The 21,604-nt window shown below is 44.3% G+C and overlaps 1 protein-coding gene and 1 pseudogene across 4 annotated transcripts in view; both read left to right on the top strand.

Moving 5' to 3' along the window:
• Positions 1 to 21,604, top strand: part of Adcy9 (adenylate cyclase 9) — a 152,351-nt gene that overhangs the window by 97,694 nt on the left and 33,053 nt on the right. For all 4 annotated transcript variants that reach the window (XM_011245806.1, NM_001291910.1, NM_009624.3 and 1 more), the window contains one exon: positions 15,586 to 15,776. In XM_011245806.1, coding sequence (XP_011244108.1) covers positions 15,586 to 15,776 — 191 coding nt within the window. The remainder of the gene's footprint in view (positions 1 to 15,585; positions 15,777 to 21,604) is intronic.
• Positions 18,833 to 19,362, top strand: Gm6142 (predicted pseudogene 6142; annotated as a pseudogene).

Below are 21,604 nucleotides of genomic sequence, written 5' to 3'. Positions count from 1 at the left end.
AGACCCTGCTCCGCTGGCTCTGACATCCTTGTCACACAGCAGACCCTGCTCCGCTGGCTCTGACATCCTTGTCACACAGCAGACCCTGCTCCGCTGGCTCTGACATCCTTGTCACACAGCAGACCCTGCTCCGCTGGCTCTGACATCCTTGTCACACAGCAGACCCTGCTCCGCTGGCTCTGACATCCTAGTCACACAGCAGACCCTGCTCCGCTGGCTCTGACATCCTTCTGCCCCTTTCACAGTGATCCCTGTGCTGGGATGTTTTGTAGACACATTTGCTCTTTGAGACTATGCTCCACAACTCTGTGATTTTCTGTAGAGGTTTTCATCTGCCTCAAAGAGAAGTTTCCTTGATGAGGGTTTATCTGGGGTACATGGGCAAATGCTTCGACTGTCCTTCGGGATTGTGCTGATTTAGTGAAGGGGTGGTTGTGGGTTGTCCTCTAATGTCCATGACTTTGTTAGCCCTGAGAGGTTGGCTAGAGTTCTCATACCAGGCTCATTGTAGTTTCGATTTGTATATTCTTGATGTCTAATGATGTTGAACAGTTTTTGCACATGCTTTTTAGCCAAATGTGCATCTTCTTTGAGGAATTCTATTCAGATCCTTTGCTTCCTAAAAAATGGGGTTATTAGACCTGTTTTTATAGGAATTAGCTGCACACTGTCACTCTATACCCTGACCTCTGTTTTACCTCCGGCAAAGCCCCGAGCCTATGACTGTTTTCTTGAGGTACCCGTTTGTCCGTTCCTCGGTTGCATCCACTCACCACAGAGCTGCTTTTCGCACGCCTTTCTATTTTTTTTTTTTTTTTTTTTTGCTGGTAGTTTGGAAAGAGCTAGTCCCCACTGTCATCTGTTGGCAGCATGTTCATCTGGAAGACTCTAGGATTCTTTGTCTTGAGACCCTGTATTCCAGTGGGAACCTTGGGATATCTTGTACCAATCATTCAGAACTGCAGACTGAACTCTCCATGGCATAGTTCTCGTTAGTTAGGACCAGTCGGTGCTTTATCCAACCTCAGTAGTAGGAATTCCTTGTCACACTCTTCCTAAGGCTCACGAGAGGGTCACTGCCAAGTTTTTCTTTCTTCTTTCCTTTATGTGGGGTTTGTGTAATCCTGCTGCCACCGCTCGGTCTTCATCAGGATGTTAGAGTCTCTCTTTCCTCTATTTGATGTTTCTCCTAGATATCTCATTATGTCTGTGAGCCCCTCCTCCCTTGAGTCTTCTCACCACATTGACCCTCCCGAGCCGCCATGGCACTCCAGTCTGCTGCCGTACTTCATGGCCACACTGATTCTGCACACCTCCCTCCAACAGGCTAGCCTGCCCTACCAGTCTGTGCCCTTTCCTGCCTTGAAGTCTCTCCTCAGCAACACACCCAACAGACTTGCTGGGCCCAGAGTCCTTTTTTGGATGACCTCCTCAGTCTTCGTAGAAGCATCTGACCTAGCGTCTCCACCCTGAGTTCTCTTGGCTGCCTTGGAGCATTCTGTTTCTGCTTATACCTGCCCCACTGCTCCTCAGACCCATTGCCAGACCCACCTCCCTGTCATTGCTGAATCTCACATTTCCTCAGGCCCATTTCTGCCCCACTCTGTGACAGTAGGATGGACACCTGTGATTTTGGTGGCCTAGCCACATTAGCATCTTCCTTTGGGAAAAACCGCATTATTGTAGGTTCTAAGAGTGTATTACTTATTGATATAATGAATGATAAGGGTTAATTTCCCCTTTTTAAAATGGTCTACATTTTTTAATGGTCTCTCTATGTATGTGTATTTTATATATGCATGGACGTACATTCTCCAATATTGGACATATACATGTTTTTACGCACACATTTACACATGTATAGAACTGTGGGATATATTCTCTCTCTCTCTCTCTCTCTCTCTCTCTCTCTCTCTCTCTCTCCCCTTCCCCCCCCCCCCTCGGGGGTCTGGAACTTGCCAAGAAGTTGCAGCTGGCTTTGAACCCCAGACCCTCCTCCCGCTGCCTCCTAAGTGCTAGACCTTACATGTGTGCACTGCTCTTGCCAGCTTTCAGCAACTTTGAGGTCACATCCCCTGCCTGACGCACACTCACTCTACAGAAAGGAAACTGGCTAAAGGTTGTGCAGAGGAGGTCGTTTGGAAACTTGCCAGAAATGTCTTTTATGGTCTTAATGATTAAATATTATGTTGTCTATAAATTGGATTTTATTTCCACTTTGGAAAGAGGGCATTACAGTTTAAGTGTGCAGTAAAGATAATAAATGTTTAATGAAAAGGTCCTCCACGCTGGGTCTGCTAGCGTTGAGGACCTGTGGCTTGGCCTTGCTTCCAGAATGTGTTACTATGGCTGTTAAGAGAATTTAAAATATTCCAAAGAACCACACAGAGATCTTATGATGCATCCCCAAAAGGGGAGAGCTTTACACTGGCTCTTCCTTGTGGAGGTCCCATTATGCCAAGTCTTGTAGAAACAGACCAGACGTTGTAATATAGGGACTTCTGATCTGCAACTAGGGAACCAGATACTGTTACCCACATTTCTGTTGAGTAACTATGTTCTTAATTACTTTTTTTTTTTGTTTGCTATGAAGAGACACCATGACCAAGGTAACTTAAAGAAGAAAGAGTTTATTGAGTTCTGACAGCTTTAGAGTATGTCTGTGACTGTCATGATGGAGAACATACAGTAGGCAGGCAGGCAGGCATGGTGCTGAAACAGTAGCTGAGGGTGTACATCTTGATTTACAACCAGAAGGCAGAGAGGGAAGGAGGAAGGGAAGAAGTAAAAGAGAGACAGAGACACACCTCCTCTCGTAAGGCCACACCACCTTGCCAAATAGTTCCACCAACTGGGCACCAAACAGTCACGCATATGAGCCCACTGGGGCCGTTCCAGCTAAGTAGAGCACAGACGCCATTGAGCAGGAGGCTGGTCTTTTGTGTCCAGTTATGACTTGGTGATGCACCATGGAGTTATACACTGTCCTGGTGTCTGTTGCTACACAGTCACACAATAGGAGGGAGGACACACTGAAGTTCAGAAGGAATTGAGGTGACCCAAGTTGGATTCTGTCTGCCTTCTAAATTTGCCTCTAGTAAGGTCTCAGTAGGGACAGTGGAGTGAAACCTTCCTTGGAACATGTTCTCCGGGCTCAATCTTATTAGCATTGGGACCATGTGCCTAGTTAAACATTCAGGCCCCCAACATGGTCATTTGTGTGGTGGTTGAAGTACATGTGTCCCTTGTAATGGGTGTGAAAGATCAGTGAGCTCAGGTGTTTGTATCTCGATGAATTTTTAGGAATCAAATAGTAAAATGTAGAGTCTGTAACAAAGAAGAAAGGATGGTACATTTCACAAATATTCACACCAGAATCATCTTTGAGAATATCATGTCAAGCTCACACGCTAGAGATACAGACTCTGAGTTATGTTAAAAATCTTTTATACCTAAACATGATAAAAGCAATCTACAGCAAACCAGTAGCCAACATCAAAGTAAATGGTGAGAAGCTGGAAGCAATCCCACTAAAATCAGGGACTAGACAAGGCAGCCCACTCTCTCCCTACCTATTCAACATTGTACTTGAAGTCCTAGCCAGAGCAATTCGACAACAAAAGGAGATCAAGGGGATACAAATTGGAAAGGAAGAAGTCAAAATATCACTTTTTGCAGATGATATGATAGTATATATAAATGACCCTAAAAATTCAACCAGAGAACTCCTAAACCTGATAAACAGCTTCAGTGAAGTAGATGGATATAAAATTAACTCAAACAAGTCAATGGCCTTTCTGTACACAAAGGATAAACAGGCTGAGAGAAAAATTAGGGAAACAACACCCTTCTCAATAGTCACAAATATATAAAATACCTTGGCGTGACTCTAACTAAGGAAGTGAAAGATCTGTATGATAAAAACTTCAAGTCTCTGAAGAAAGAAAGTAAAGAAGATCTCAGAAGATGGAAAGATCTCCCATGCTCATGGATTGGTAGGATCAATATAGTAAAAATGGCTATCTTGCCAAAAGCAATCTACAGATTCAATGCAATCCCCATCAAAATTCCAACTCAATTCTTCAACGAATTAGAAAGGGCAATCTGCAAATTCATCTGGAATAACAAAAAAACCTAAGATAGCAAAAACTCTTCTCAAGGATAAAAGAACATCTGGTGGAATCACCATGCCTGACCTAAAGCTGTACTACAGAGCAATAGTGATAAAGATTGCATGGTACTGGTATAGCGACAGACAAGTAGACCAATGGAATAGAATTGAAGACCCAGAGATGAACCCACACACCTATGGTCACTTGATCTTTGACAAGGGAGCTAAAACCATCCAGTGGAAAAAAGACAGCATTTTCAACAAATGGTGCTGGCACAACTGGCGGTTATCATGTAGAAGAATTCGAATTGACCCATTCCTATCTCCTTGTACTAAGGTCAAATCTAAGTGGATCAAGGAACTCCACATAAAACCAGAGACAGTGAAACTTATAGAGGAGAAAGTGGGGAAAAGCCTCTAAGATATGGGCACAGGAGAAAAATTCCTGAATAGAACAGCAATGGCTTGTGCTGTAAGATCGAGAATCGATAAATGGGACCTCATAAAGTTGCGAAGCTTCTGCAAGGCAAAAGACACCGTCAATAAGACAAAAAGGCCACCAACAGATTGGGAAAGGATCTTTACCTATCCTAAATCAGATAGGGGACTAATATCCAATATATATAAAGAATGGATGGACCTGGAGAAAGTACCCAAGGAGCTAATGGGGTCTGCAACCCTATAGGTGGAACAACAATATGAACTAACCAGTACCCTCAGAGCTCATGTCTCTGGCTGCATATGAATCAGAAGATGACCTAGTCGGCCATCAGTGGAAAGAGAGGCCCATTGGTCTTGCAAACTTTATATGCCCCAGTACAGGGGAAACACCAGGGCCAAGAAGTGGGAGTGAGGGGGGAGTGGGGGGAAGGTTTGGGGGACTTTTGGGGTAGCTTTGGAAATGTAAATGAAGAAAATACCTAATTAAAAAAAAGAATCTGGAAAAACTGGGTTGGGACAGATGAAAAAAATCTTTTAGATTTATTTGTTTTATGCGTATGAATCTTTGCCTGCATGTATGTCTGTCTGTATTCCATGTGTGTGCCTGGTACTCATGAAGGTCAGAAAAGAGCGTCAGATCTCCTGGAACTGGAGTCAGTCAGTTGTGAGTCATCAAATAGGTACTGGAAATTAAACTTGGCTCCTCTCGAGGAGTAGCCAGTGCTTCTAACCCCTCTGAGACATCTCTCAAGCCCCTGAATTACAGTTTAAAACCAAATTTTTATCTCATTTAAGTTTTTCTGAAGATATTCCAATGTGTTCAGTACTTCCAGTTCCTGTTTCTCAGGTTAGCTGCATTCCTCATGAATATGCTGTGTCTGTTTCTCAAGTGGCTGCACAGGGAAATCTGCCTTGTAACATTGGCCTCTGAATGCTATCCATAACAAGAATTTTTATTTTTAACAACCTGGTGGCTGTTTAGTAACGATAAGAAGGTCTGCCTCCAGCTCATTCCATCCTGGTAGTTAGGGTGTATGTGGAGACTTGCGGTTCGTTATGGTAGCTGATAACCCTATGCAGCTGCTTAAAATTTAAATTGCATTAAACAACAACAAATCCAGCTTCTCGATCATACTTGCCTTGTTTGATGCTGCACTGGCATACGGCTAGAGGCCCTGGACTAGAGAAGGCAGGAGTCTGCTCCATCTAGCCCACTGGCCTCCCCATGAATCACCTGTCCCTTGCTCGGGCCCATGAAGAGAAGCCTGCTTCACTTCTGGGACCCTGTAGAAGTTCTTCCTCTGGATCCAGAACTTGGCCCAGCTCCATGCTGCTGAAGTGTTGGGACCTTTTGTCAGCATTATTTCGGGCACTTGATTCCACCTGGCAGAGACTTACCTTTGACCTTTGGTGGTGAGTAAGCCAGGTCCTGGGGGTGTGTCTATGGCTGTTTCTCTTTCTTATTGATGGCAGATGCAGGCACATTAGCCTCAACTGACAGCAAGCAGTCATGAACACAAGCTCTGTCTGCCTGAATCCTCTTCTAGGTCTTGTGTTGAAGCTATGTATCCCAGGCAAGTCTCACAGTGGTAACTTGTATATTTTAATCCTAATATATTGAGTTTAAGATGGTCTCATGAATCCCCCTGCCTCAACAATCACATGCTAGGATTACAGGTATGCATCTTCATGCTTGGCATATTTCTTATTTTAACTGGACTCAGGAGTTGAGAGTTGGTGTCTGCTAATGCTACAAGGTTTTTTTTCTTTCAAATTGTAGAACATTTATTCAGTGGGAAACCTCACAATATTGAAAATTGATGAACATGAGTCTCATATATCAATATGATCAAATCTCAAAGAGAACAAATGCTCTACAAAGACAGCAACTTCCAGAAAGAGTACCTATAAGGTGATATCATCATATGAATTATTAGTAGTACATGTGTGTATGTGTATCTGTGTGTGTGCGCGCAGCCATGTTGAGGTTGGAGGACAACTTTCGAGAGTTATTCCCCTCTTCTGTAACTCCTGAGATGGACTCTGGTTGTGAGGCTGCTGAGTCACCTCCCACCTGCTTTCTTTGAATTTTAAAGGGTACATTAGTGCTGTGTATTGTTTAAGGGTGTGTACTTAGTAAGAGCCTGGCGAGCATTGGCTTGAACAGTGTGATGGCTTCTCTGTCCTAGGTCAGTTGGATCACAACTCTTCAGTATATTTCTCCTGACACTTTTGGTTTTTTGTCTAAAATATTCTGTAACAAATTCAGATGTTCATCTTTCTCCTCCGAATTTCCTTCTCCAGGTTTTCTATTGTGCTGGCCTGGAATTTGGGGGCCCAGGCAGGCTCCTCCCTTCCTCTCCCTTCCTCTCTTCCCCCTCCCTCCCTTTCTTTTGAGATGGTTTTGTGTAGGCTGGGCTGTTCTCAAACTTCACTACATAGCCAACGGATGACATTCAACTTCCCATCTTTAAGTCTGGGGTGCTAGGATTGCAGATGGAAGCCACCACATGGAGTTCATGTTTTTTTACAACAATACAGACCAGAATATATCACAATATAGAAGATGAATATTTCCTGTCATCTTGGGATCCCGTTACATGCTGGTGTACACTAGGTTTGCTTCAACGAAGCCAGGCACAGCTTTAAGTAGAGTGTGCTTTCCTGTGGCACTAACTTCTCTGAGTACTGTGTTCTCAGAGGTGAGCACCTCTCCTCTTCTGGAACCTTTCTTCCTGGGCTTCTGCCCCTTTTCCTTCTCTCCCTGAAGCTGTTCCCCCAGGGTACTGCAGTGAAGTTCAGTAGTCACCAACCATGTGGTCACAGAGCCTCTGAAGGTTCCTTCGGCCTCCTCTTATGAGTGAGGTCCATCCCTGTTGGTGTTCGTTGTGAGCTGTGAGCATACAAGGGCGGACACTTGTCACTCCCTTGCTTTTGCTTTCAGCTTGTGCATGAGTCTGCAGCAAAGATGTGATTTCTGAAGGTGCCCATAACAGTCCTACTGTGCCGGGATTCTTTGCTCCCCGACCTTCCCTCAGACCAGAGGATCAGCTGCATGTGTGCACAAGCAGTGTCTTGGAGGATTAAGTCTTGGATACCAAACAACCTATCACATACATAGTTTTGATTCTCCTGAAGAGAGAAAATGAGTGCACAGATGAAATCGGAGATCTTGGAGGTGTTTACAAGGAACAGGGTTTGGAACAAGGCCAATAGCTGTGATCCCTGCTACTTGGTAGGCTCGGCAGGAGAATTGCCATGCCAAAGCTTCAACTACTGAGTGAGTTCAAAGCCACCCTGGGCAATTCAGTGAGACATTGTCAAAAACAGTATAATGAGGGTCAGAGATACAGCTCAGCTATATCAGTCTAATCCACAGAACTCAAACAACAATAAAGGGTTGGGGACTTGACTCTACCATGTGCCCCACAAACAAGGAAATGCAGTCTGAAAAACAACACTGGAGCAGCCCTGACTCAGAGTGCTCTTGGGAAAGAAAGAGCTGGCTCAGTGGTTAAGAGCACTGGCTGCTCTTCCAGAGGACCTGGGTGGATTCCCACCACCTACAAAGTGGTTCAGTACTATCTGTAACTCCAGTCTCAGGGGTCTCAGCACCCTCCTCTGGCCTGTGCGGTACCAGGTACCCACATGGTACACAGATAGACTCGCAGACAAAATATCCAAAACACACACACACACCACCAGGGTAGGGGGTAGAGACAGAGACAGAGACAGGGAGACAGACCCTGATGATTTTTAAAGTGGGGAATTTGCAGCAGCCTGTCCCTCTAACTGCGGTGTGATTTAGAAGAAAGCCAGAAACTCAAATTGATATTCTACAAAGCAACCAATGCTGAAGCCGTGGGTGGCTACTCAAAGGGGCTAATCAGGTTCTTAAGAATCCTGTCATCCCTTTATATAACCCAAGGCTAAAGAATAGGTTGGCACCTGTGGTCTGTGGATCTGTGTACCATCCTTCCCAGATGAAGATGCTCCTCAGAGGTGTGGATGCAGGTGCTGCAGCTCACAAGTCAGCAGAAATGCCCTCGCCCACGGACACATGCCTGGGTGAGGGAGAGCCAGCCTCAGAGCTCTTGCCTTGGTGGCCACTGTGAGACTGTGGTGCCCACATGCTGTAGAGGAGCTGTGTTAGCAGGCTAACATCCCAGCTGGGTGTTGGCTCAACTCTTCTGGCTATACTACAAATGTGAGAATTACAGATCTGGTGATTCTTAGAGGTATCTTGTGAAGGTCAAGTTATATTTTGTGAGTTTAATCTCTCGCAGACTTTTGAATTCTTGCCATGTAGATTTTTCAGTTCTTCGAGGTTATTTAGCACTATTTCTTATTTATATGTTTTCTTCCTTAGTGCTACCACATTATCTATTTCTAAGTTCCTTTTAAGAAACAGTTTTTCCCCGTTTACTTGACACCCATGCTTTGAATCCTCAATGCATGGGTATTTCTTTGTGGCTTTTTTCCTTCTTGAAATGTTAGAGCTCCCACATCATGTTGGGTTTCATTTAGTTTTATTTTTTTTTGTTTTTAAAATATTTTTGATTTGTTGAGGAATGATTCTCTAAAATCTGCAATTCCATGATTTCTAGTGTATTCGAGAGTTGTGTAACCTAACTGTATTTGACAGGTCAGTCCGTCATGCCACAGAGGAAACCTCTAGCTGTCGGCAGTTGTCCTGGGTAGGCTTGGTTCATAGCTGCCTCTGGTCTTTTTTAAGCCTTGCTGTCTCCTAGTCCTCCACAGTAGACAGCCTGGGCCTCTATTTCCCCTTTATGCTTGTTTAACTCATTGTTAAAATGCCTATGTCTCTTCTGAACACCCTGTCAGCCCCTCAGGCCCTTAGCCAACACCAAGCTGCTTTCTGTCTCTTCCAGGTCCCCCATTGTGGGGGACATTTCACTGAAATGGAACCATTTGCGAGTGACCTTTTGAAACTGTCTTTTTTTTTAACTGAGGAACCTGTGATTTTTTTTCTTTTTTCAAGATATTTTTCACTTTGGTTTTCCCCATTATTTACCTGTTACATATTCTCAGATTTACTTATTAATTTGTGATGTTAGTCTGGAAAACAGAGCCTTGAGCAGGCAGGGTAAACATCCTACCACTGAGCCTCACCTGCTTCTTAAATCTTAATTTCTATTCTTTCTGGAATCTATTTTTCATATGTCTATTCCATTCTTAAACCCCAGGAACCAGAAACAGACTCAGATACTCTTGCTCCTGCACAGGGAAATTTGCCTCCTCTGAGATACCATAGTTGTCTATCTCTCTCAGCTCCTGGTGTTGCCCCTAAGCAAGGTCAACTAGCAGCGTTGTCTGGCCCTTAAGCCCTGGGTCCTCTGTATTCCATAGTATTAGTTACCCCGGCCCTGCATTTCTCTCCTGTTACACACTTATTTTAAAAGCTTTAATGACTCCTGAGCATATAGCCAGCAGGAGCCTGGGACCCATGGGTCCCCTCTTCTTGGGGATTGTGTTGTTCTTGTTTCCTGTCCTCCCCTTCACTCTGGCAGCCACTCTCTTGTTTAGTCACTCCTGTCCTTAGTTTTCCCGAGTTAGTCCTCAGCGTCATGTAACACCTACAGCAGCCCTACGAGGTGCCGTCACTACCATGCTGCAGGATTTTCATTTTTAAAGATGAGGGAATCAAGGTCAATGGTTTCATTTGGCTCATTTTCCATAGCCGCAGCAGCTTCAGTGACTCCATAGCCCAGGTCCTGATGCCCACCCAGCCAGTGCTCAGTGTAGACTGTTTGCAGGGTGAGTGAATGAGCACGTGAAGGCGTGGGCTGGGGCCTGCAGGCTGCTGTGAGTGTGTGCAGTGTGCTCTTCCAGAGTCGCTGGGCCTGCAACCTGGGTGAAGACCACCAGAGCTGAAGGTTGATTTTATTATTTGGATTTAATTTTTTTTACAGAAAAAATCTCACCAGTATATACATACTATTTGATGAAACCTGTGATTATCATCAAGGATTGCACCAGCAAATCAGTTCCCACAACCCTTGTTTTACATAGGAGTAGAAGAATTTTTTATTGTTAAAAGATGAAAATATTTTTAACCAAGCTTTTGCTCTTAAGCAGAAACATGAAAAGTGTTTTATAGATCTTGGTTTGCTAGGTTAAGAGTGCTTTTAATTCTTATTTTCCTTCTTGACCTGTTGAACTTTAGCTTAAAAATAATTTTTATTTTCCTGGCCATTCAAATACACAGAACAAAGGGAAGAGACATTTTGGGATGTTTATGAGCCAGCCTAAGCCCATTGCCTCTCTGGTGTTTATTGTTTTAAATCATTAGTGAGGTCAGCCTCTAGGCATTTGCTATGTTGTTCTTTTAACCCCAAGTCACATCTTAAGCACTCGTTCCTGTTTTTTAAATTTTTCTTCTTTCTGGAGCTCTGACCATCAAGTCCTTAGATCGCTGGTGACTGAGGACGTCTCACTCCCAAGCAAGCGCCCCTCTGAAAGGGGCATGGTAGGAGACTCTGTGACCACTCTTCTTCTCTAAACTGAACTTTTGTCATTCATTCATAGACCCGGCCACTAAAACTGATCATCTGTGTGTGCGGGACAGAAGTTTTTGTCCTCAAAGAATTGAAGATATATAGTCATCCTCTGGTGTCATCAGGGCATTGGTTTAAGTATTCCCCATGGACACCAAAACATGAGAATGTTCTTATGTAAAATGTCATACTTTTATATAATCTATATAAATTGTTCTGTATACATTAGATTATCTCTAGATTACTCATAATGCTCAGGATATTGTAAATAATATGTAAATGTTTGATACACAAAAATTATCTAAGCAATAGACAAGGAAAATGTCTGTGTATGTTCAATTCAGACACATTTTGTTTTGTTTTACATGTATGCATATGTGATATGCATGTGTATACATACATGTTTGCATGTGTGATGTGTTCTCACGTGTGAGTACATGTGTGTGCATGCATGGGAAGACTGAAGTTGATGTGAGGTGCCTCCTTCCATGGCCTCCCACTTTATTTATTGAGGCAGTTGAACTCAGAGCCATCAATCAGCTACACTAGTTACCTGCCTTGTTCTGGGGATCCTATCTCTGCCTCCCAAGTGCCAAAATTATAGGTAGCTGCCACATCTACCTCACTTTTACGTGGGTTTTGGGCATCTGAACTCCAGTCCTAATGAAGCATTTTATCCACTGAGCCATCTCTCCAGGTCCCCATGAGCCACAGTTGAATTCATAGATGAAGAATCCACAGGTGAGAAGGGCAGACTAAAGAACACTTGAGGGATGGAGAGATGGGCAACAGAGCTAGTTGTGAAACTTTGGGAATTGGAGTTCAGATCCCTAGCATCCACATAATTAGCTAAGTGTGGCTGTAACCCCAGTGCTGTGGGGGCCGAGCCTAAGTGGAATGGGTGGAGGTAGGATTGCTGGTGTTTGCCTTAGATCTAGTGTCAATGGTAGACCTGGTCATGAGGGAATATGTGGAGACTTCTAGCCTCTCTGTTTATGGACTGTATACACACACACACACACACAGAGAGAGAGAGAGAGAGAGAGAGAGAGAGAGAGAGAGAGAGAGAGAGAGAGAGAGAGAGAGAGAGATCCTATATAGGCCTTCTTTCTTTCCCCAAGGCTCTATAGGCCTCTATAATGGTTCCTGGAAGAGGGAGAGAAGTTTCCTTTGTTTTTGGGTAGGCACTGGCAAGTTACCAAGCTTCTATAAATAACTCCTCACTTGTGGTCTTGTAAGCAACCCTAATTAAACTTCAGTGGGCTACCAAAAAAATCCAGTACAATAAAATAAAAGAAACAGGGACTCTGCAAGAATGGGAGCTTAACAAGAGAGAGTAATGATGGTAAATGTGATCAGAATACATTGTAAATGTATATTAAAGTGTCATAATAGAGCCTGCAGCCCACGCACTGTCTCCAGTGTGGAAGAGAGGGAGGGAAAGATTCAAGGAGGTGACCCATGAGAAGCCCTGTACATGAATTTTTTTTCTAGGTGGGAACACATTAGGCAACACCTCCCCTCTGCAGCCCTGTAAAATGAAGCTGATGGAAGATAGGAGTGTTGCTGAGGTACAAAAATGAATTACCAAGAAAGCTCTCAGGAAACAATACTAATTATTCTCCTGTGTATGCCCATTTAACAAGATAAATGCTTTGTCTGCCTGATTTTGACCTTTTAACCCAGATGAGCCCTTCCAGTCATCTCAGAAGCCAGGGTCTGTGAGGATAGTTACCAGGCCTACGGCCTCCACAAGGCACAAGCCCAGAGGTTCTTTTGTCACTATGGATCTTACTAGATGCTAAACCTACCTTTCTGTTTCATGCTGGTGTCCCTTTAGTGTGGGCAGCAGGATTTGCTTTACATTTAGCTCTCCATGTTAAAGCATAAGTAAAAAGACACTTATTTTATCTAGCAGATTTCCATGGTATAGATGCCTGTGTAGGTTTGATGTTTGTGCAAGAGCAGTATTGTCTCTATAAGTCAGTCATTCTGAGCTCCCCAAGAGAGATCCAAGTGAAGAGAGCAAACTAGAGCAGTTCTGTGCCTGCTTTCCTATAGAGTAGGAGCGTGAGAAGGGCTCCTGATGATGAGCAGGTCGAACACACTGTTGATATTAACAGCCGCCAGTGTCAGGCATACTGTGCACTGAACACCACTATAAAGACCATCATCACCCCAGTCTCATGGGATGATCCTCTTCTCAGCCTCACAGATGAACAAACAAGATGAAGGAGCTCACACAGTTAAGAGATAATGGAGACCAAGCCATGAGGGCTCCTCTTCAAAGAACACACCCTTATCCTGTATTGGCCTCCCGACAAAGAACCTGTCACTACCACCCTCTCAGCCTGTGTCTGCCTTTTCTACAGGCCTCTTACTCTTTTTCCCTGCTTCCCTGTGCCATCCACCATGCAGACTCTGATGACATCCACAGATGAGTGCACTACAGGGCAGCTGCTCCCCTGGCTACACCCACACGCACACCCACACACAAATGCACATGGTATATACACACTCACTCACACACACATTTGCCTAAACATCCATGTGCTGATGATATTTTTGTCAACTTAACACACACTGCAGTCACTGGGGAAGAGGGAACCTCAACTAAGGAATTGCCTCCATCAGACTGACCTGTGGGCAAAGGTAAGGGGTGCTTTCTCCACTAATGACTGATGTGACAGAAGGCCCAGCTCACTGTGGACTGTGCCACACCTGGGCGAGAGGCCCTGGGTTATATACGGAAAACACAACAAAATGAAACAGGCAAGCCATGGAAAGCAAGCCAGTAGCAGCATTTCTCCATGGCCTGTTTCAGGTTTCTGCCTTGAGCTCCCACCCTGGCTTCCCTTAATGGACTCCCCCCTGTAAGCTGAAATAAGACCATTCCTCCTTAAATTGCTTTTGTCATGTGTTTATCACAGCAATAGAAAACAAACTAGGACATGCTGAAAGCCAGAGACAATGTTCAGTGCCTCGAGAGAAGCTGTAAGGGGAACAGTCAAAGGTTAATAGCTGCCTTTACATTAGAAACAATGCAAGCTATATTCAAAGTGCTAAAACAAACAAACAAACAAACCCCTGCCAGTCAGCCTGAGTGTCTTCTCTTGTTATCTAGATGCAGGTTTTGCTGAACTACAACTGGCACTATGGAGGCTGTCTGTCCATCACAGGACCAAATGATACACACACACACACACAGAGAGAGAGAGAGAGAGAGAGAGAGAGAGAGAGAGAGACCCAACCAGCCATACTAAACTTAGCACCACCTGCTGACTGCACCTGCCAAAGGCTCTTTTATTGGAGGGATCCCCTTAGACTGTTATAGAAATACCACTGTCTGGGGACAGGTGCCTGGGCTGAGCTCACTTGGAGGACATGCTACTGGAGGAAGCTTTCTGTCCTAGTCTGCTGGTTCTGTCATACCACAGACTGGGTAACATAAAAGTTATGTCTTAGAGCTCTAAAAGCTTGTAAGTTTCAGGTCAAGGCACTAGTGCTGATTTGGTTGTCTGGCGAAGGCTGTATCCTTCTGAGGAACTGTCATCACAGGGTTGAAGGAAACACTATTCCAGTACTACATAGAGCCTTTATAAGAACCTCAGTCCCATCCACAAGGGAGGAAGTCCTTGTGACCTGTCTGTCACTGGCAGCCATGCCTCTCAGCCCTGTTGGAAGCAGAGGACATGTTCCAGGTGTCACCTCTCATACTCCTGGAGGACCCCGTATATCCTTACCCTGCATGCTGGTGACATAACCACTGTCACTGCTGCTCATCCGTCATCTGGGCTCCCTCTTCCTGTGATAGGCTCCACACGTGTCCGAAGCATAGCTCATGTGCCTTCCTGTCCCCTCTGCAGTCCTCATAGTATGTTGTAGAATGGAAGTGGAAGCGCTTGGTGAGTGCACACGGCATGCTATTCCAAATACCAAGCAACTGCCAACCCCAGGGAGACGTGACAGCAGAGACAGGCTGCTGCCATAGGGTGCTTCCGAGGGGGTGCTCAGCCCTTTCTCTAGCTTAGGTATCATCACTTCCTCCAGGAAAAGCTTCATTTTCTCTTGCTGTGCAGTTGGACGGTTTCCTGAACGAAGGACCCTGCCTGGTGTTGTGGTCACCCCCACATTGTGATGGCTTCTTAGGATTCATGGTCAGGGATGGATATTTACAGGTCAGAACCAAACCAAGCAGACTGTGGAGCTGGCCACCAGTCTGTTCTGCTTTCTTCCCAAAGCAGACATGGGATGTCTTCGTGGAAGAAATGTTAACATTTATTTTAGTTCCCAGAGGTAAACCATGCAGCCAGCCATGAGCAAACGTTATGGAAGTAAACAGTGCACCTTGGAGGCAGTGGTCTCTGAGGCCGCATCTGTCTGGGAAGACGAAGGTTGCAGTGAGCTGTGGCCCACTCCATTCACCGTGCTTCACCTTCCAGAGAACAAGAGCCAGCTGTGCTTCAGCCCACTTTGGTTCCCGTCTGTGCTGATTGTCATTTTTATCCATCATAGGTTTGAAGACATACCTGATATCGGGTCAGAGAGCCAAGGAGTCCCACTGCAGCTGTGCAGAGGCCCTGCTTTCTGGCTTTGAGGTCATTGACGACTCACGGGAGTCCTCAGGCCCTAGGGGACAGGGGACAGCATCGCCAGGGAGTGTCAGTGATTTGGCGCAGACTGTCAAAACCTTTGATAACCTTAAGGTTAGTTTCTCTCTCTCTCTCTCTCTCTCTCTCTCTCTCTCTCTCTCTCTCTCTCTCTCTCTCTCTCTCTCCTGAAACTTTGTAGTAATCCTACAGTAGAAAACATGAACTAATGGCAAACTACTCAGGATGCCTTTCAATTTAGTTTTTATGATTTAAGAATTTAGTATAACGTTAGTTACATTGCACATCTTTAATATCTTTGGGTCTTTAGCATTTTACACACTTCCATTTTCTCTCTGTTTTGCTTAAAAATATTTCTCAGTTTGGTTAATTTTTTTTTGAGCCTGTGGTGTCTTTGGAGGCTTCTCAAAGATAATGATAATATCAGTAAAGGTAATTTTCCTTACATCATGCTTGGGGAGCTAGAACCTATTTTATTTTGGAAACCACCTTAAATACTTTTCTGTTTTTTGAAATCCACAATTTTATGATTATCTTTTCTTTCATTTTGTTTTGTTTTGTTTTGTTGGTTTTTGGTTTTTCGATGATGGGGTTTCTTTGTGTAGCCCTTGATATCCTGGAACTAGTTCTGTAGACCAGGCTGGCCTCACACTGACAGAGATTCACCATTAAAGGTGTGCACCACCAACCGCCCTGCAACTTTGTGATTATCTTAAATTGACTTGGTATGGGTGAATCTTGCAATGTAATTCTATTTAAAAAAAGAATATTGGTGAGAATATTCTGGTATTTTGTTACTGTAACAGAGATCTCCTGTGACAGTCAGAAGTGCCTATGTCTGGGTTGGCATGTCATAAGAAACTACTGAGGATTAACACGCTCAGCCTCGGGCATAAGAAGTTTTTCTCATTGTGTGCTGTTTTTCCCATATCCATTGGATTTAGTTTTTCTCTTGGTGCCTTTTGTTATGTTTTTACTTTTGCTTTAGTCATCCTCTGTGTCTCTGACTCTCTCTCTCTCTCTGTGTGTGTGTGTGTGTGTGTGTGTGTGTGTGTGTGTGTGTGTGTGTTCATTGAGGCCAGAGGTCAACTTCTGACGTCTGCTCCTCACTTTAAAAACAGAGCCTCTCACCAGGACCTAGGACTCACTAGTTAGCAGGCACTGGGAGTTTAAGTGCGCATCACCAGCCCCAGATCTTCATGGGGAGCAGGAATCAAACCCAGGTGCTCGTGTCTCTGTAGTGAGCATCTTATGGACGGTGCTTTCCTTGACCCCCTGTTTATTTTCACGTTTAAATATTTGCTGTTTCCATCTTTAAAAAGAAAGCAAGATGCTTCTAATAGTCCTCTGGCATTTAGAGCTTTCGGATAACAAGATGGTGGATGGTAACAGCTGTTGTCTAGTACGACCTACCTACATTCATTAGACTTGGAGGCCAGCTGCATATTCATAAGCTTATGCATTTTTTATAGGCTGGGTGGCTGATAATTCTAGCATTCAGGAGGCTGAAACAGGAGGATTACTGTGAGTTTGAGAATAATCTAAACTAGAGGGTAAGACCCTGTATCCAATAAACAAACATAAACAGGCTTTACAGTGTGGCAATCTGTTGGTCTAGCCACATTATTTATCTGTGAAGACTCTGGACTTCAGTGCCAATCACGTGATTGCTCCTGGTCATGCCATGTCTAGGCTCATTGAAATCTCACTTACCATTTTACTTGTGTGCTTCATTAATTTAAAGAACTTTCTTCACAGTTCCAACAGTTCAGACCCAATAATTCTGGATATTGCATACTGCCAGATGGTCAACACCACCTCTGATCTCTGCCTACTAGTACCACATATATATGCTAAGCCAAATGTCCCCATCATTGCCCGGTGTCACCCTGGCTACTACCGTAGGTGACGGCTCAGGATGGTAGTGTTAGACCCCTGTATATGCAGGGCAGTCAGGATTTCTGACTTCCCCTCAACTGCATGTATTAGACATGGTGTTCTGTGGCATCTCGAAGTGGACTGTCAGGTTGTGGACTGGCCTGAAACAGGCAGGGAAGAATTAAAACAAAACAAACAAACAAAAACAAAAACGTGGCTTTCCAAAAGTGTTCTTTGTGTGGGGGGAAAGCTGGTTTCCCTGGGCCTTATTGAGCCTTATTTAAGTAGAGAGATAGAGGTCAACATTCATCATCTGCATTTGTTGGGTGTGTGTGGCTGAGTTCCCCTGCACACACCAGCAACTCTAGCATCAGGGAGTCTAAGAAAAATGCCTTGGGATTTCTTTCCTCTTGAAAAACCATTTTCTTCTAGTTGTAAATCTGTTTTGATCAGAAGGGCAAAAACCACTTGGCATACTCTATTGCCATGTTCACATTTCCAAACATGAATTTCCTGGAAATGGAAGACAGGGTCTGTTGACTGAATGGCCAACACATTTATGAGGTGGGGAAAAGAAGGTCCTTGTTTCCCTTTCTGGAGAGAAGGATGAGTTAGCTCATGAGGTATAATGTCTGAGTTCTGGATGGATAGCTTGGCCATGTAGTAAGGATTCTTCAGACTAGAGCTATCCCAGAACACCGGAGTCCATCGATCCTACATTTGGGGTATACAGCACATGAAGAGATAAAAGGCAGGCCCAGAGGGTGGAGTCAATACCGCCAGGAGCCCTTCTTACAGGCCCATCTCCCCAGCAGCAGAAGGGAGCAGGCATCCAGGCCTGAGAACTCCTGTAACTGTGCTACGATTCTGCAGAGGGGTAGAGTGCTGAGTCTGCATCCAGTGAAGATGACTCAGCCTTGTAAGAGCCACTCTTGGTGGGAGAGTTTGTAAAATCCCAGTTGTCTGCTCTGCATTCTTTGTGCCAGTCTCTCCAGTACATCTGTCAGCGCCTTGAACTAATGGCATTGGTTTGTTGCCTTAGTAATATTTTCTGTCCTAAGGTGGACTTTACTGTTGCTTGGGATCCTGTACAGTCTGTTTACTTCCCTTCAGCAGGCTGCTGTTCCTGTGTCAGGGACTAGTTCATCAAAGGGAGTAAACTCCTAGTGGATTTATGACCTGGTACCCTGAAGAGGCCTAGCATAGAGTGGTATCTCTCCCTTTTGCAACAGAGTCTCAGGATGAACACTGATTGTGTTACAAAAAAAGACTCGGCCTCTCCTTCCTGCGGCGCCTTAGGGACCATGGCCGATCCTCGAGTGAGGCAGATCAAGATCAAGACCGGAGTAGTGAGGCGATTGGTCAAAGAAAGAGTGATGTACGAAAAAGAAGCAAAGCAGCAAGAAGAAAAGATTGAAAAAATGAAGGCTGAAAATGGAGAGAACTATGCCATTAAGAAGCAGGCAGAGATCCTGCAAGAGTCCCGGATGATGATCCCAGATTGCCAGCGTCAGTTAGAGGCTGCATATACTGGTCTTCAGCAGATATTAGAAAGTGAAAAATACTTGGAAGAAGCCGAGGAGTATAAAGAAGCCCGTGTAGTGCTGGATTCTGTAAAGCTAGAAGCCTGACATTTTTCTGTATGGGATGTTTTTTTGCATTAAATCCTGGGGTCCATTCTACAATTCATTATTTCGGCCACTGCTGTGTTTAATAATATGAAAACGTGGTTCTTTTTATGCAGTTGCATATATTTTTCTTTGCATAACTTAATGTGTCAAATAAATGAGTTCATCTAAAAAAAAAGACTCTAGTCTGGTTGACTTATAAAGTTCTGAGTCAACAACACAGACAGGATTTTTCTAACCACAGGGCTACCACAGCAACCATTGCTACCTGTTCTAAGAACTGAGAAATCTGAAAGGCGTTTGGGAGGAGTCTTGCTATCTAACCCAGAGCACCTTCAAACTTACAGCTCTCCTGCCTCAGTCTCCCAAGTGCTGAGAGTATAGGCATGGGACAATGTATTTGACCCTGTTTTCCACGATTATAAGTCAGAAGATATTTTAAAAGACATTTTGAAACCCATGAGATGATCCAACAGGCAAGGGTGGTTGTCACCAAACCTAACAACCTAAGTTCAGTCCTCGGGACCCTCAAGGTGGAAGGAGAAAACCGACTCCCACAGGTTGTTCTGACTTCCACATGCACCACATGCTCCAGCACGCACACAGCACAGAGAACAAAAATGTAATAAAGCACGCATGGTAATTAAGTGGAAAGACGTGCATAGTGTCATCTAAAAAATGTTATTGGATGTGCAGTGGTATATATGAGGAACATTTCCCAAAATACTAAATACTTTCCTTATTTTGTTTTTCTGATGGACTATTTTCACAACATTGTAACAATATTCTCTCCTCACGGTCTACTGAAACTAATGTAGACTTTTTTTTTCTTTTTTCTTTAGGGTCTTATGCAGACCAGGCTGTCTCAGAACCACTGGTCTCTCTGCCTATGTCTCTAGGATTACAAGCCTGCACCACCATGCTCAGCAGAGTCTAACTTATCCTTCACCTGGATTTTTTTATCAATTTTGGTTTTTTTACTTCAAAAGTCCTGTAGGGGTGAGGAATTAAATGAAAAGTTCAGGAATTAGCGTTCTTTGATTCTACACAAGTTGCTTTGAGATCTTGTGTCTTGGGTTTTTACAGTTGTTTATTTATGACTTTGCCTCTAGTGTTCCTGAGCTGTCTTGTTTCCTGTTCTCACAGATCTGTGGAGCCTTTCTTTTCTGTGCTCATTGTTGTTTTGTTTTCCTATAAGGATTTGTTTCTATTCACCTCAGATATTTCCTTAGCAGAAATCATCAGTTTTGAAAGTGTTCATGCCCATACCTAAGTAACAAAGCCCTGGCCCCAGGTGGTGCAGTGACCTTCCCACCATGGAGCACTCGTGTGTGTGTGTGTGTGTGTGTGTGTGTGTGTGTGTGTGTGTGTGTGTGTGTGGTTGAGACCAAATGTTCTTCTGCTTGGGCTCATATTTCCTCCGTGGTATTCTAGCTGTGTGACTATAGCCCCTTCTCTTCTACATCTTGGTTTCCTCCTGAGTAAAATGGAATTTACTGAGCCTATGTTAAGGACGATGTGAGGAGGAAACATTGAGACAGGTGGAGCTTAGAGGGGATTTCAGTGATTGATGTGTGTTGTCATAGTGATGCTCACCCCAGCCAGCCATGTCCAAGTGAGCCTTGTAGTAGAGGATGCTGCTTCTAGTACCAGGACACACTTGCTAACTAGTCAGTAATCAGTAGACTAAACAGGCAAAACCAGGACTGATATTTCCATCCCCCAAAGAGGCTTCTCTGTGGCAGTTATGGAAAGGGACAGGTGTTAACTTCAAAATGATTTATCTTATAATGGGAAACAGCCTTGAATAAAAACAAACCAAAAAAGTCCAGCAACCCCACTCTGCAGCTCTATACCATGTGTTCTGACCAGAATCAGGGTGCATGCGTGGAAACATGTTAGAAGCAAATGAAAATGGGTTCATATGTATTAGAGGAATGGCTTTGGGTTTTCCTTCAAAGCCTGTGCCCACCGAGGTGGGAGGGGGAAGTGTTGAGGCATGCTCTTGGTGAGTTTCCAAGGACTCTCCGGTTACCCAGGCAACAGCCAGCAAACTCCTTAGCCTGTAGAAATACTGTTTACGGGATGGTTACACTCCCTTTAGTGTGTCTGTGCCAGTAGAGCTACTCAGAAGAGCCAAAGTGGAAGTTACAGCATCTTGGGTCATTTCAGGTGACCAGAGCCCAGCAGATCAAGGTGTCAGGATTATTTCCTTGTGACAGGAAAGGCAGCCAGAGTCAAGTTCCATGGTAGTCAGGGGCCAAACCCCAGTGTCCACAAACCACTCTGTCTTCAGAAGGCGTATGTCTTTCCTTTGAGTTTGTGTGCACATGCGTATGTGTCTGTGTATGTGGTATATGCAGATACATACATACATACATATACGAATGTATGTTCTTGTGTGTGCTTGTATGATGC

The sequence above is a fragment of the Mus musculus genome, chromosome 16 (genome assembly GCF_000001635.26).
Source record: "Mus musculus strain C57BL/6J chromosome 16, GRCm38.p6 C57BL/6J".
NCBI classification, from domain to species: Eukaryota; Metazoa; Chordata; class Mammalia; order Rodentia; family Muridae; genus Mus; species Mus musculus.
This window is presented reverse-complemented; position numbering and strand designations above follow the sequence as displayed.